The sequence below is a fragment of the Plectropomus leopardus genome, chromosome 13 (genome assembly GCF_026936395.1).
Source record: "Plectropomus leopardus strain MGB_pleo_1.0 chromosome 13, ASM2693639v1, whole genome shotgun sequence".
Taxonomy (NCBI): domain Eukaryota; kingdom Metazoa; phylum Chordata; class Actinopteri; order Perciformes; family Serranidae; genus Plectropomus; species Plectropomus leopardus.
Window position 1 is genome coordinate 22,483,761 of NC_142188.1, and position 15,431 is coordinate 22,499,191.

General features: G+C 42.0%; 1 protein-coding gene across 3 annotated transcripts in view; it reads right to left on the minus strand.

The window, feature by feature from the left end:
- Positions 1-15,431, minus strand: part of unc5b (unc-5 netrin receptor B) — a 60,750-nt gene that overhangs the window by 6,083 nt on the left and 39,236 nt on the right. The window contains exons 2-13 of one of the 3 annotated variants that reach the window (XM_042502610.2): positions 14,066-14,296; positions 13,615-13,758; positions 13,103-13,206; positions 11,334-11,514; positions 9,812-9,979; positions 9,284-9,448; positions 7,325-7,357; positions 3,353-3,547; positions 2,559-2,927; positions 2,363-2,450; positions 1,803-1,977; positions 1,487-1,726 (exon numbers count right to left, since the gene is read on the minus strand). In XM_042502610.2, the coding sequence (XP_042358544.1) occupies positions 1,487-1,726; positions 1,803-1,977; positions 2,363-2,450; positions 2,559-2,927; positions 3,353-3,547; positions 7,325-7,357; positions 9,284-9,448; positions 9,812-9,979; positions 11,334-11,514; positions 13,103-13,206; positions 13,615-13,758; positions 14,066-14,296 (2,093 nt within the window). The remainder of the gene's footprint in view (positions 1-1,486; positions 1,727-1,802; positions 1,978-2,362; positions 2,451-2,558; positions 2,928-3,352; positions 3,548-7,324; positions 7,358-9,283; positions 9,449-9,811; positions 9,980-11,333; positions 11,515-13,102; positions 13,207-13,614; positions 13,759-14,065; positions 14,297-15,431) is intronic. The other 2 variants (XM_088086547.1, XM_088086548.1) reach the window with 2 other exon arrangements.

Below are 15,431 nucleotides of genomic sequence, written 5' to 3' on the forward strand. Positions count from 1 at the left end.
AGTGTCTCCAAATGGAAATGTGTGAGAGCTAACAGTTTGAAAACTGTTTGAACTTTAGCAGCCAGGAATCATGTAATGTGGTGCCAGTAAACGGCACACAGCACGCTCATGTTTACTACCCCGGCTGGTCTGTGAACACTTCATACAAAAAGGGACTAAGAGAGAGAAAATATCTAGCATCAGCGAGTCCATCTTTCTCTGGATGGAAAGCTCACTTTCTGTTTGCTGGGGAGTTTGTATTGTGCTGTACTATTTTGAGTTGTTGCTTCTGGTGGGTAAGTGGGATTCAGTGAGATACCAGGATTTGATTTTGGAGAGTGGGTAGCATCTTTTGTTTTGATTTTTGTGAATATTTGGTGTGTGTCATCTGTGTGATGTTCATGACCAAACCAAGATCTGATTTAGCTGTACTTTATAACCAAAGCTGACGTGATGGATGAAGTTATATTTGAAGAAATTTTGTCTATTGCAGTAGATTACCAGTAATGGACTTTTTAATATTCACACTACGTTCTTGGAAATAAGGGTTCCAAAAGGGTTCTTTCTGAAGAGTTCTACCCAGAACTCCTCTTTGAAGAAAGGGTTTCTCACAAGTTAAGAGTTATGACAAGGGTTAAGAACCATTGAGAACCCTTTTTTGTAAAAAAAAAAAAAAAAGAGTTCTTCAATATTTTTGGAAAGCATGAGTGTTAAAATAATGTAGATGTATCTGGAATCCCCCCCAGTCAATTCATTTAACTTGTGTTCTGCCACAGTAGATATCTTCACCTTCATTTCACACCATACAATACCACATGGTATGCCAAAATTCTTTTTTTGTTTCCCTTTTTTATGGGGTCCAGGTACTTGGCAGTTTGTAATTAGTTCTAATTTGGAGCCAAGTCACAGATCCCAACCCTGTTGCATGATTGATATGCTGAGGACTGTAGTAGTAGTGATTTCAAGAAATCTCCCTCCCCTAAAAACATGATTGTGACCCATGATTTTTGTGTACTGCACTGGACCACATATGTAGGGTTCCCTTGGGACCCTTATGAAGCATAGGGCTGCTGGATGCGGTTTCCCTGGCCCCAGGCTAACCTGTTCAACTAAAACCATGGTTAGTGTGAAAGAGATCTATGGCTTATGAAGTTCATTACTATTTTCTGTCCCCCTTTGTGGGTTCTCGACGAAACCCTTGGAGTATACTATAAGGTATAGGGGATATAAAACTGTTCTTTGTAGAATCACCTGGATGGGTTAGCACCCTTAGAGGGTGAAAAGGTTCTGGACAGAACCCCCAGATACCCCTTTATGGTTCTGGTTAGCACCTTACTTTCAAAGATTGTAGAAGCATAATATTGTCAGATTGCTTTACACATCAAAGAATTTAAGAAACAGAAAGGCAATGGGAGAGAAGAATAAGAAAAAGAAAGGAAGACGGTGAAGAAGAGAAGTAAACAGACATTTTTACACTGAAAGGGAGTAACAAACAGTGAAGCAGCACCTTGAGTGCATGTGGGGTGTCATGGATGCAGTAGATACGAAGGCTGTAGTCCAGGGAGAGGCAGGGAGCTCGAGGGGCGAACAGTGCCAACTGCAGGCGTTTGCAGGCAGGCTGTGGGGGGCAGGACTGGCCTACCAGGCCGTACGTTCCCAGCTGCTCCATGAGAACATGACAACACTCCTCCTCCAGCTGCAGATAGCACGGCGACGACAAAGTCTCCTCTCCTACTGTCAGCACCTCCTAAAAACAGACCGAAGTAGGGTTCAATGATGCAGTCCAATATTGATTATTTCGTACCAGTGAGGGGCCGTCTTACCTCCCATGCCCCCTGGTGCGTCTGTGTCTTTAGTGTGAGGGTCCAGTCGGGTGTAGGTGTGTCTAGTTGGGCACAGTGCGGCAAAGTAAGAACAACGGGACGATTCAGCAGCATACCGGATGGGCCGCAGCTGACCACAGGACTTAGTACAGTCTGACTGCCCTCAGAGGGTAGCCTGTAAATGTCACACACAGAGGGAGACACCAGGTGTTTGCAACAGTTGCCAAAACATCACACTTCATTTATAAAAGAACATTATGATTACAACACGGTTTGGAACATGCTGGTACTGACATATTCGAGGCAAAACGAAAATCAAACGTCATAAAAATTGGCAAGAAATTAATCCATGCTAGTTTCAGTGCAAAAGTTGAAACAAGTTGTAGTTTTTTTTTTATCCTCACAAAAAGTGACAGAACTTCCAAACAAACTTCAAGTGGTTCGCAGTAGGTGAGCCATGCATGGGAATATTTCTGATTGAGGTGAGAGCGAGGTCTGTTCTGCCTCGTGGTTGTAAAGGAGATGAGGGAAATAGAGGGATAAAGATGAAGAGCACTCACGTCGTTTTGTCCCACTTGTTGATAATGAGGTACATCTCGTAGAACTTCCCCTGGGGGATTGTGCCAGGGGGGACAAGCAGACTCACACCTATGGGAGAAAGTGTCATGTCTTAACTTGATTTATATTTCATTAATATTGAATTCTGCTTCAATTAGCATGTGAAAAGAAGGCTGCATGTGATGTATAGTACGTTACCTGTGTTGGGGATGGTGAGGCGTCCTCCAAGATTACCCAGGGTGGCGCTGGTGCTCAGCCCTGGCTCTCTGGACAGGGTGTGGCTGTGGTAATCTCGCTCTCTGCCCATCGTTCCCACCGACTTCAAGCTGAGGATCTCCCCATCACCTAAGCTCATTTCTGCCGGGAGCTCCAGGGAGGAAAGAGTGGAGGCGTTATACACCTTGATTTTGAGACTTGGCAGAGGGTCCAGCAGGGGTGAAGTGGTCATGGGGATTTTGTGGGGGCTGTCGTTGACCCCCTGCTGCAGGGAGAAGAGCGGCCCACGGAAAGCCCCTGCTGTGGCTGTAAGATCCGGAGGAGCTGAGGGATGCAGTGGGTGAGGGTTATCTGTGGAGGCAGGAGAGGCAAGAAAGGAGTTATTCCCTTATCACCAGAAATGACACAGGCAGGGCTGAGAGTGCTAAAAGTGACGCGAGTGAAATGGATTAATGTTGCTAATTAATATTTGATGGCAAGAACAAGAGGAGGGATACCATGACAAATGCTTAAAATGTAAAAATGTAACACAGTAAAGAATGGAGAATTGACTAAGTGAGAGGAGATAATGGTATAAAGAGAATTAATTTATGGGTTGATATAAATAGCAGTGTGATAATGAAATGGATTGTGAACAAGTGCTTGTATGAAGATGAATATTAAAAAAAAAAAGAAAAGTTGTGAAAAACACAATTATGAAAAAAGAAATTGTGTGTGTATGTGCACCTAACAGCATATGTGTGAGGTAGTGGGAGTAAGTGTGTGTGTGAACCGACCCTGTCTGGGAGGTTTGTAGTTGCCAGGGTGGAAGGCGGCAGTAAGAGCAGACGAAGAATCGGTGATGTCTCCATGGAGATGTTGGCATCTGCGGCGATATGCCAGCACTCCCACGCACAACACCAGTATCACACACAGCAGCAGGGCCCCCACCAGACCAGCGTAGACTGCAACACCCATACCTGGGGCCAGCGCTGAAAGAGGGATAGAAAATCAGTCAGTCAAGACAACATGCAGGGAGACGTGTGGGAACACACAGATACAAATGCAGGGGAAACACAAGAGGGAAGAAAATACAATTTAAGAGATAAGATCTGATTTACTGCACATCAGTTGTTGCAGAAAGTAGTATAAATTAGCTATTGTTGTCTAGGTTAGTGAAGAAACAATTAGTTGATTAACTGATTAGTTGATTAGCATAATATTAACAACATTTATGATAAGTGATTTATCTTTTTAGTTATTTATCAAGAAAGATTTCCAGACACTTGCTGGTTTCTGCTTCTCACATGTGAGGATTTGCTGCATTTCTCTCTTTTATGCCATTTTAAATTCAATCACTTGATTGGACAAAAGAACAATCTGAGGATGTCGCCTTGGGCCCTGGGATATTACACTGGCACGTTTGACTATATATACAGTATAATCTAATACAGACATTTTATGGAATGCATGATCAATTGAAATTTAATCAATAACTTAATTGTCACAGTTAAAACCTTTACCTTAAAATCTTTAAAGGTAAACTATGCAGGATTCTCGTTTTTTGTTTGTATACAGTATCACCACTGAAACTGGATTCACACTCGTTTTGGAATGAGCTCTGTCCGCTTGGCGTTTCACCTCAGTATATCTGCATTTTTTCAGTGCTGTGCTCATGATTTTTGTAGCTTCCTCTTTGATGCGTGCTGCTTACAGTCTGGCACCTGGTCTCTCCCTTTTTAATGAAGTCTCTACCTCGCCTGAGAGCTGTGTCCGGGAATGTCCCAAATACAGCAAAATAAGTAGAAAATAAGAAAATCCAGGCAGAGGGCAGAGTCTCTGCAGATAAATACACCGCCACTCACTTCTAGTGGGTCATAAGTGATGATTGAGAGGGATTACTTTTCTGCAAGTCTCCACATTTTTTTAAATCCTGCACAGTATACCTTAAGGGATAGATTCACATTTTTCAAATCAATCTTAAAACAATGCTGACATATTAATAATTACATTAAATTAGTTACTGGTCACTGTAATTGTTCCTGCTGTCCATCCAGAGCTTGTAGAGATCCCTCCCTTACATGTAAGTGATGGAGGAGTCCTTCTTCAAATATCTATTTTTAGTGCTCATTTCCCTCTGTGTTACTTTCACACTACGACGGCTCAGCAATGAAATACAGTCCAGGAAACAAGGAGATAATCAAGCACTAAAAATTCAGGAAAATACTAGGGATCTGATCTGGTCTACCAGATTGGTATTGGGGGTGATAATAACATTATGTGGATCAGGTATCAGCCATGATTTCACTGATCCACATTAAATAGAGTTTATTTGTCAAACTCTTTCTATAATTCTCTCTTTCTGCTATGAGTGACACAAAATCATCCACACTGAGTCACTGACTGAGTTAAATCTGCCATCGTATCACCTCGCAAAAATAAAGCCAATGAGTTCCATGCATTTGGGTCTACCATTTCAAAAGTTGGGAATATGAGAGCATTTGGTATCAGAAGAGGAAAAACCTGTATTGGTCTATTCCTTAAAAATATTCACTCTGTGTGACTAAGATTGCTGGAGCCTCATTTTTAGCTTTTTAACTTTCTAATGTTTTTTTTTTTTTTTTTTTACACAGGACAAAGACTTTGAATTTGTGCCCCATCTGTTATGTTGGAATTGCATTAAGTAGGGGATCACTTCACAGCCAGTGTGGGCAGGAGGAATGATCACAGTGACCGATTTTTGTCGACTTGTGGTCATGTGACTATTGCTTTAAAATAGACTTTGAGAAATGAGAAGGTATTGTTAAACTTCGGAAATATGCCTCGGACACACTTGGTATTAAGTTTTTTGATTAAAAAAGATAATCTAGGAAAACAACATTAATAAACAGCTTCTCCTGACATTGCCGGCTTCCTGTTTGGCTCCCTCTCTTTTCTCTTGCAGAGTTATTAGCTGTGACTGATCAACTGGCCTATGCATAGAATGTATAAAGAAGTGGACATAGCCACTGTGATGCAAGGTCGTAGATTTTGTTTGAATAGGGGTGGGGTTATGCACCAATTTGTGCCTTTTTGCATCAATTTTTGATGCAAATATCTTTGATTTTGACAAAATAGAAGTTATTCTGCCTCTTAATGTTTTTATTGGGACAGACAAATTCATGAGCTCCATATTATGACATTTCTGTTTTAAAGTCTGGCATTTTGGCCGTCACCATCTTGACTTTTTGGATCCAGAAGTGGCAATATTTGGACAAGAGGGTGGAGCTGGAGAAGAGTGAGGGGTGGATCTCACGAAGAACCCAAAGACACCGTTGTGGTTGGGACTAGTCAGTCACAAGATAGCCACACCCTGTACCATACCCTGGTTTATCGTCTATTTCACTCTAAATGGGGCTGTGTTGAAGAGGACCAAAAATTAAGACCATGTTTTTTTTTGGAAAATGCTTGCTGAGTTGATAAATCAAGTAAGAAGTAATCATTTTCACGCAGACTTATAATTTAATCTTAACTTCTTTTCACAACTATGGGAGTCACCCCCTGCTGGTCATTAGCAGGAATTGCAGGCTTGAGGCACTTAAACATTTTCAGATAACCCCTCTGGCCCATCACAGTCCTGATTCCCCAACACTAGGAGAAACATGTCCAAACCAGACACGAGAGCCAGTCACACCACAGCAGAAAAGAGGAGCAGACAAGTAGTGAGGTTGGTGGGAGACAAAGACAAGTTTAAAAAAAATAAGATGGAGTAGACAGGCTGGATAAACAGAGGAGGAGAGAGCGAGAGGAGAGGCAATTTGGCAAAAGGGATAGGAAGGAGTTAGATAAGGTTGTGATTTGTTGAGAGGACAGACGGATTATAAGTGTGGCGATGAGGAGAGAGGAGATAAGGATAGCAGTGCTTGAGGAAAAGGCCCATGTTAAAAGAGCAGCGGGGAAGAAGTTGGAGGAAACACTTCAGAGCAGCAATGAGAGTAGAAGAAAGGGTGGAGGAGAGGAAAGCCGGAGGCAGACGGGCTGGCAGAGGAGAGCTCCCGTGCTCACGTGGCACGATGGAAGCGAATCCGACAGCCGTCCGCACTTATTACCAGAAACGGAACAATAGCGAATTAGGTGCATTACCGTGGCTGCTCTCCCCTGAGCCCACGTCACATTGAGCTAGAGGAATTACCATCACTTCAAATGTAAACTATATTACAGATTAACTGAAAGTCAGACAGAAATCAGCTGTTTTTCTCCAGCGACTGCTTCCACCTCACAGCCAATGGATCAAAGAGTCTCAGCTTAGAGTCATTTTGCTTCCTTCATCAGAGAGCTTGCACATTTCTTTCCTCCAGCATGCTGATTTAGAGCCACATGAACTGTTTTAGTTAATTACACCAACATCTATTAATCTCTTTGCTGCGATTGTATCTTTGTTTTCAATTCAGCTGCAGCAAGCTGTTACGTAACTGATGCAATGTTCCAACGAGGAGCCAGCTCAGAAACCTATGTTACGCTTAGTCAACATACGAGACAAGATGGGATAACAACACTCATAAGCAGGCTGGACAAGAAGGTGAGGCGTGTCTTTGCTGAGCTCGATCGGAGATGACAACAAAGTGCGGGCAGACAAGGCTCAAACACAAAATGCTGCACGCATTCAGCGCCGCGTGCTAACACAGATGTTAGGACTCCTCATCTGCATGACCACACAGACAGACGCACACACACACAACACAAACAGAATGAGGCAGTGAAAGAGTGAAGTCATGGGGAGGTGAACTTACGATGGCTTGCATGTTCAATAGAAATCTTTTTATCTGTTTGAACAGGAGAAAAAAAAAACGAGAGAAGAAGAAAAGAATAAAACAAACATAAAAATGGATGGACTAGTCGCTATGCAAATGAAAAATACAACAATACAAAGCAGAGAGAGTAAACAATAGCTCATCAATATGAAAATAGAAATGTAAACATAAAAGGCACACCGCAAGCATGAAAATATATTTTCTATCTAAAAAATAATAACCTCCTCTGGAAATGCTTGACAATGTGGAATGAAGTTCAGCATAATTGTTTATATAATGTACAAAAGGAGAGTAAAAGCCTATTAGAAATAACTGCAAAAGAAAATTAGGATCATTTGGAGGAGAGTGGCAAAGTTAAAGACAGTTTTGAAAATGAACAAGGACGCTGGAGTTGTGTGGTACATGAGGGAGACGATGTGGATTGAAACCGTCGCTTTATACACCCCACAGGGTTATGTTATCACCTTCATCATACGAGGTGAAAAAACAGCTCTATCCTGACGGGAACAATCTTTTCAGAGATAACACCAATGTGAATCATCCCTGAGTGGTTCGATGATGTCGAAACTGTCATTTGGGGTCGCGTCACTTTCTAGATCTCAAACCAAATAACCATCAAAACACCAATCGTCAAAACACCAAATGGTTCCCCCTGACTTTTCCATTCATCCAATAGCAATTAGAAGCTACTATGAGGCAGCGGAGATGATGGTTTGCGGTGTCTCGGAGCATTTTACATTTATGACTGGGGTATTTAGCCGATCCTCAAAGGGATTAACAAAGAGTGAGACATCAGAGTGAGCTATTTGATTGTCTGAAGCATGCTCAGAATGCAAGTCGTCATCAGGATGCTGCAGAATAATCATATTAATGTGCTAGGAAAATAAATAAGTCAGTAACCTGTAGTTTGCCAAGTGACACATTTACAGATTTTCAACAGCACAGTGCTTCCCATCTTCCCCCTCTGTCAGAGCCACTTGAGTGCATGTTTTTGCTGACAGCCTCCTGAGAACACTGTGCTCTGTACAGACAAATCAGACAGTATATTTGTCTAATCTGGCTGCTCCATAGAAGCCTGTTTATGTCAAGACTTGCATGCACTTCTGATAGAGTGTGCATATGATCCCCTGGTTGCACGTGCATTTACGATCTGCATGCTCGGCCGTGTTGGTTTGTGTCGTGCGTGTTTTTTAAAGTGTGCACTTGAATGTATCTCCCTGCCTCTGTGGATGCGCGTCTGAAAGATTCTAATGCGCTGTCAGCTGGATTCCTCCCAGCTCATCACGGGCTGCACATTGGGTGTCAGTGTGAGTCTGACTCACTCTCATATGCTCTTCCCTGTGCTAATTTTTCGACTTGGCCGTGTCATGCTCGCTTCCCACTCCATGCGCTCCCTCAGCCTGCACTTGCTTTCTCTCTCTTTTTCTCTCTGCTTCCATCTGTGCTTTTTAGATGTGGATCACTTGCCGTCTCTCTTTGTGAACCTAAATTTTGCCTCACGAAACATCTGTCTGCGATTTAGTTGTTTTTTTTTCTTTTCATCTCTCTCTATATCATTCGCGCTCTCACCATGCTGCAATGCCTAATCACCTTGGGAAAAGAGTTAACACAAAATAGCTTTGAAATGCAATACACCTTATGAACTATGAGCAGAAATATCACTGCCTGCAAGACTCATTATTATCAATTCAACCACCACCTCAAGCAGCATATTTGCTATTTGGAAGTTGACCCCTATAAATACCCGAGAAACACAATTTTCTTTCAGATATTAAACAACTGAACTGTGTGCACTAAGTTCAACAGTACCAGAGCTGTATTACAGGGCCAACTGAAGAATTAGGATGTATTACAAATAAATATATGTGAGCCAAATATTTCCTCCCTTTTGACATTTAACAACCGCCCCAGTTTAAACACATTGCTCGGGTGACTTACTGCGTGCACACAGCCCCTCAGTGCAGTTTTTGCTCTCCATCATGCTGCCGCTGCAGTGCTTTCCTCCATTTCTAGGTGGGGGGGCTTGGCACTCGCGACTGCGCCAGTGGGTGCACTCTGTCCCACAGGCGGACCACTTTGCCCACTCTGTCCAGCCTCCATCCACTGGAATGACACAGCAGCACAGAGATGTGAGTCATCTTTAGAGCGAACCAACAGCTAAATACTTCCACCACTGCAGGTAGAGGGGAACTGGACATGACTCTGTAATGCGGTGTGATGTGTAATGGCTTGATGTACATAATTTTGCAAAGTGCAGAATGCATTCTGTGGTTTGTTTTTTAAATGACTCTGGAGTCAGGGTGGTCTGACACATGGGACAAAGCAATAAGAGGCTGAATGGTGTATGACAGATAACACTATGTTCCTGATGTAGATAATTTTTCATGATAAAATCAAGTAGTTACATGAGCAAATGTTTCTGAGTTGAAAAAATTGTAAAGGGGTTGATGAGAATGTCATCTTTACCTGGGCACAGTGTGGTGCAGGTCACTCTCTGAAAGGGTGGGCCCTCACAGAAGGCGCCTCCGTTTAGAGGGGCAGGATTGGTGCAGCTGCGAGTTCGTCGCTGCCAGCCTCGCCCGCACCGAGCATTACACTCTGACCATTCAGTCCAAGACGACCAACCTCCGCTCACTGACAGAGAGAAACACACACAGACAGGCAAAGTGAGTGACCCTGGCAGTTAATACTCTGGTCCACTTTAACAGTAATGAGAATACAGAAACCCAAAGCAAGATTTTAAAACTAAAATAAAGCGTACTATATAAATGTGATGTAATCAGGAGTGTTAACATTCTGAATCTTCATTTTTCATTCATGTCCTTTACCTATTCTCCACCTGCCAACAGTTCTAGGATGTCGCAATGTCACGATGGCAACAATTAACAAATTTTTTTGGTGTTGTGCACATGTCAGTGTGAGCGCTTGTGTTAAAGAAAATAGTTTAGATAAATAAATAGGCTTGAATAAATGTTTAGACATGGTGTCAAAGCTATATTCAGTCTTTTTGGAAAGGTTCCTAAATACATTCACAGCAGCATTGTTTTTTTTCTTGGAACAAGATTTGATTTTTAATGCATTTTTTTACTACTACTTTTTTTACTAGCTACCACATTTTCATTGCAAAAAAAGTCTGAAAACACAGAGACACCCAATGTATTTTTTTAAATAGAAAAGCTGCCCTAAAAAAAGGCATTACAGGCTGTAACAATCCCCCCAAAATGTCTGCAAAATCCTGGAGGGACTGTTTAATATTCTTTGTAAATACATAAAGTAATTCCTACTGATGGCTCAATAGAATATGGTGGTGTCCAAATCATGTTTTACTGAAATTTTACCACTGTCTAACGTAAAGGTGCAAGATTCATTCAATAACTTAATTTTACATTTTAGATTTACATTTTGGTAATTTGCATTTGCAAGTCATCTATTATCACACAACATAGTGCATCGCTAAAGCAATCTGACAGCAAAGAAATGGATGGTTTTGATGACTATACTAGCATGATTCATAAACATATCTCATAAAATCCTCCAAATCCAACATTTCATAGTTCTATATCGGCTAGGGTTGCAACACTATGAGATATTTATGTTATAATAACTGTATCAGAAAGAAATCACGGTTTCACAGTGTATGTTATTTCACAATAATTGTAATTACTATTATCTATTATTAGGTTTACAAAATGCTTTATTATCATTTAATTTTTTTTTTTTTGATGGAAGTATGTGTGAAGTCAGGTAATTCAGGAGGAAAGGTCGTGCATATGCAGGTTAGATATTCCATCCGGTTGCCTTTCTTTACAAGATTGCAGATAAGCAAATAGACACAGTATGATAACCATCCATTTTCATACCATGGTATACCTGGAAGCTGGTATATCGCTGCAACCCTAATCACAGCTAACATCCATCATGAGTAAAAGTTTCATCTTCAAATATGAGGTGTAAGAATGGAAGGGAATGAAAAATGTGTGCGTTATACCATAAACAATAAGAGTGGCGGTGCTGCTGCGTCTTTTGGCCACCACGTTACGAGCCACGCAAGTGTAGTTGGCCGTGTCTGAGAGTCTGGCCTGTTTGATGATCAGATCATGATCAATGGTGATCAGGAAGTTGGAGTCCTGCGATGGATCTATGACGTCCTCGTTCTTCAGCCAGTCCACCTGCAGAGGCAGGCATGCACGCAAACACACACGCAAACACACACACACACACACACACACACACACACACACACACCGCTCTGAACTTTGTGGTGCTGAAAGAAATCTTCACGCAGAGTGATGAAATTAATGAAGATGGAAAAAGTAACCTCGGCAGCCAAGATTTTAGCTGTGCTCTCCAACCCTCTGTGTTATAGCAATTCGGCATGATGGATTGCTTTAATTCTTTTGGCAGATAACTCTTCACATAAATCATTGTACAAATCAACAGGTGTGTATGCATAAACATGAGTCAGCACGCCCCACACAGACCCATTCAGTAAACACTATAAAGCTGCAGAGGACTTAACCAGCACGACACGTCTCAATGCCACATGTGGTATCAGTGTCAATATTTGATCAGTTTTAGTTTGCTCACAGAAAAAAATAATTTGTGGCTTATTTTGCCTAAACTCATTTTTATTTTTGAGACATCCTCCTTACTCATGGGCATAATATCATAGTGAACAACAACAATTCATATTTATCATGAAATACATGCTGAAATGCCACTTAAATGCATTCCTTTGATCATGGGCAGATTATGAGACAATGGGCACAGATATGCAGAAGGCCCCAGCATCTCTCTTACATAAAAGCAAGACATACACACTTAATAGTTCTTTAGCCTGTTTTTGTTGTTGTTTCGTGTCTCTCTGCATCTCTCTGTTGTTTTATGTCTCACTTTTGGTATATTTTTTGTCTCTTTGCAGTCTTTCATGTGTCTGTGGTTATTTTTAGCTTCCTTTTTCTAGTCATTTTGTCTTTTTAAGTCATTTTGAGTCTTTTTGCAGTTCCCTTTTGTCTTCTTGTAGTCTCTTTGTAGCCACTTAGAGTGTTTTGGAGTCATTTTTATGTTTCTTTGTGGTCATTTTGAGTCTTTTCCTGGTATTAATTTGAGTGACCTTTTGGAGGTGAAAGCCAGGGGTTCCCTGACACTTTGACACTTTGTCCTTGGTAGGCCCATTCAGTAATCCATCTGTGCCTGTGATCACAAGGGAGCTCTTACACTTTCATGCTATTTTCTTTTTATGTCACATTATAACATGTTATTTAGCCACTAAAAAGAACAATAAAAGTTGCTAGCATATAAATGTTTACTTGAGTAATAAAAATGTACTTTTATGAATTATTTGTTTTCTTTTTTTCAATATATATTGTTGCACTGCTGTTTTATGAGAGACATAAAATGGTTTGATATAGTGGTTGCAGTTAAAGCAGCTTAGTGTTAAAACATGACACAAAGTGAATTCAAGCAGAGACTTTTTAGTTTTGTTGCTTAAATAGCTGAGCATATTAATAGTGATACATGTTAAGGTTTTTTTTTCCCTTCACTCAAACTTCTGCTCACCCTTTACTATGCTGCTTGTCTGTTATGTTTATGATGCTTGGTGACTTATTATTTGGATGTTGGCTTTGCTGTTTTCCTTGATATACAGAACGGTACAAAATATAAATAATCTTGAACTATAGCCTTCAGTATCAAAAACACAGATGTAACACCTAATGGGAAAGCACTGAGATTGAGGATGAGGAGAAAGAGGTCTACCTCCGCAGCGGGCATGCCTTCCGGTGGGCGACACTGCAGCAGCACCTCCTGCTCGAGCCGCACCTCCCGCCCCAGCGGCTCCTGCTCAAAGTTCTTCCTCAGGTCTACAGGGGGCGACACAGATGTAGTCAGCAGTTAGAGAAGGCTGCCCCATCATAGCACTGACACCCTGTTTATCTTAGTGACACTGGCTGTCACACACATACACACATACACACACTCACACCAGGCAAAGCCCCGCAAAAGCCTCTGTCACTACGTCGTGTTTTTTCCCTTTATACCCTCGTAAACATGCATGGTGTCAATCACACGACACCACCCATTACCACCGGGGAGTAAGATGGAGAGCCATAGCAAATTTATTTGCATATATACTTAAGCTGACACATTTGACAAGCAAAAGTCGGAAACATTTGCCCTTCTGCTGTCTCCCTTCCTTCCTTCCTCTCTCTCATTCTCTCTCTCTCTCTCACACACACACACACACACACAAACACAAGCTTGGCACTGACATGCAATGCGAACATAGGCACGGTTGCTCTTGGTGGTGCCAGCAGAGCTCCAGGCCACGCACTGGCACCAGTAGTCCTCCAACCCAAACAGCTCCTCCACCTGGGTCCTCGACACAGAGATGTCCACTTCCCGCACCACCAGACCTGTGCAGAGAGAAAGAGAGATAGAGAGAGAAAGAGAGGGAGGGGGAGATTAGTGGGGCATATTTTTCACAGTGCATATAAATAATGCATTGGCTGCAGGCCAAAAGCAGTTAACGTGCATATAAAGTCCTATGGGAGCTAATGGATTATGTAGTTGAAAATGATGTTTGTAATTGAGTATGATGTTTATGTCTGTGAAATACAAGGTGACATTACTTTCTGTGTGTGTAGTAATGTTTACAGTACTCCTGTGTGTGTGTGTGTGTGTGTGTGTGTGTGTGTGTGTGTGTGTGTGTGTGTGTGTTACCTGTGACCTGGTCCAGGCTCTCTCTAGTGACGTGATCGTTTTGATTGACCCATTCTCCATTACATTTGAAGTAGATCTGGGTGGCTGGTGACGCCCGGCACCGCAGCTGGACCGGCCGGTTCTTCACGATGAAAGCGTCCTCTGGCTCCAGCAGGAATTCTGGGAGAGGTTCTGCTGGTGCTGACGGGAAGGAGTCAGGGAGAACCTCGGCCTCGCTATAGTCGGTGCTCTCTGAAATCGCACAACATAAAAGTGGTTAAGTTCACTTTCCTTCAATGGAGAGACCTGAGTTCAAGTGTCTGCCTGCTGGAGGCGTACTCGAGCAGTGCAGCGAGACTCCATCAGTATTCGTGTGGCTCCTCCGTGGCTGATCCTGACCTCACTGTTGAAGTAATAAGCAAAATGACACATTTGTCCCTCAGGGATCAATAAGCTATCACACACCTGGAGGGTGTATATGTGTGTGTGTGACACCTGTCTCAATCCAGCTTTCAGCAACAAATCTGTCAGCAGTGCTTCAGCGTATACATTAAGGCAACCATGTTAGTGTATTTTTAAGAAGACACTGAAGGTGTTGACAGTTTGCACTGTAAATGGACGGGCACAGTGACATTTTTGCACTCCTTGTATTGCCAGTAATCTGGTCAATGCAGGCCTCCTGCTCTGGTCTCTCTGGAAGAGTCTGTGCCTCTCAGCTGGGGAGGAGAGCTGCTGACCTTCCTTGGCTAGGTCCTGTTGATCACACATTATCCCCTGACATTTTCGATGTGACACATTCCTCTTGGCAATGCTGCCAAGAGCTTCTCCTGGCAGGAAGGACACAATATTTCTGACCTCTTCACACTGACTTGTTTCTTTAATAATGATGGGTAGATCCAAGGCAGTATATCAATGCTGCAATGTTCCTGGCGACTAGTTTGCATAGCATTAGACAGATTGAGATATATGTACCACAGTCCTGCATCGGGTCGAATAACTGTGGATACCCAGCAGGTGGTATTTTGTCTTAATTTTGTTTCCAGGTTCTGTTCAAGGTAAAAAAAAAAAAAAAAGAAAATGCAGATTGAATCAGGGCTGTTGAGTGATAAATATATTGTCCAGATCAGTTTTCTAACACTTTATTTTTCTGTACCATTACCCTTAAAGTCCCAAATATCCCATAAACTATGGAAAAGTAATTCACATAATTCATTAGGCATCAACAGTAATTATTAGTTACTCTCAGACAAGGACAACTTAACTTAGTGATAGGCCTAGTTTGCGAATCTGACTATATGAACAGCCGTGACAGGTTTAGATACACAGGAAGGATGTTGCAAAACTCAGGCATCTGGAATAGTTTCAAAATTTTCAGAGTCAACACCCA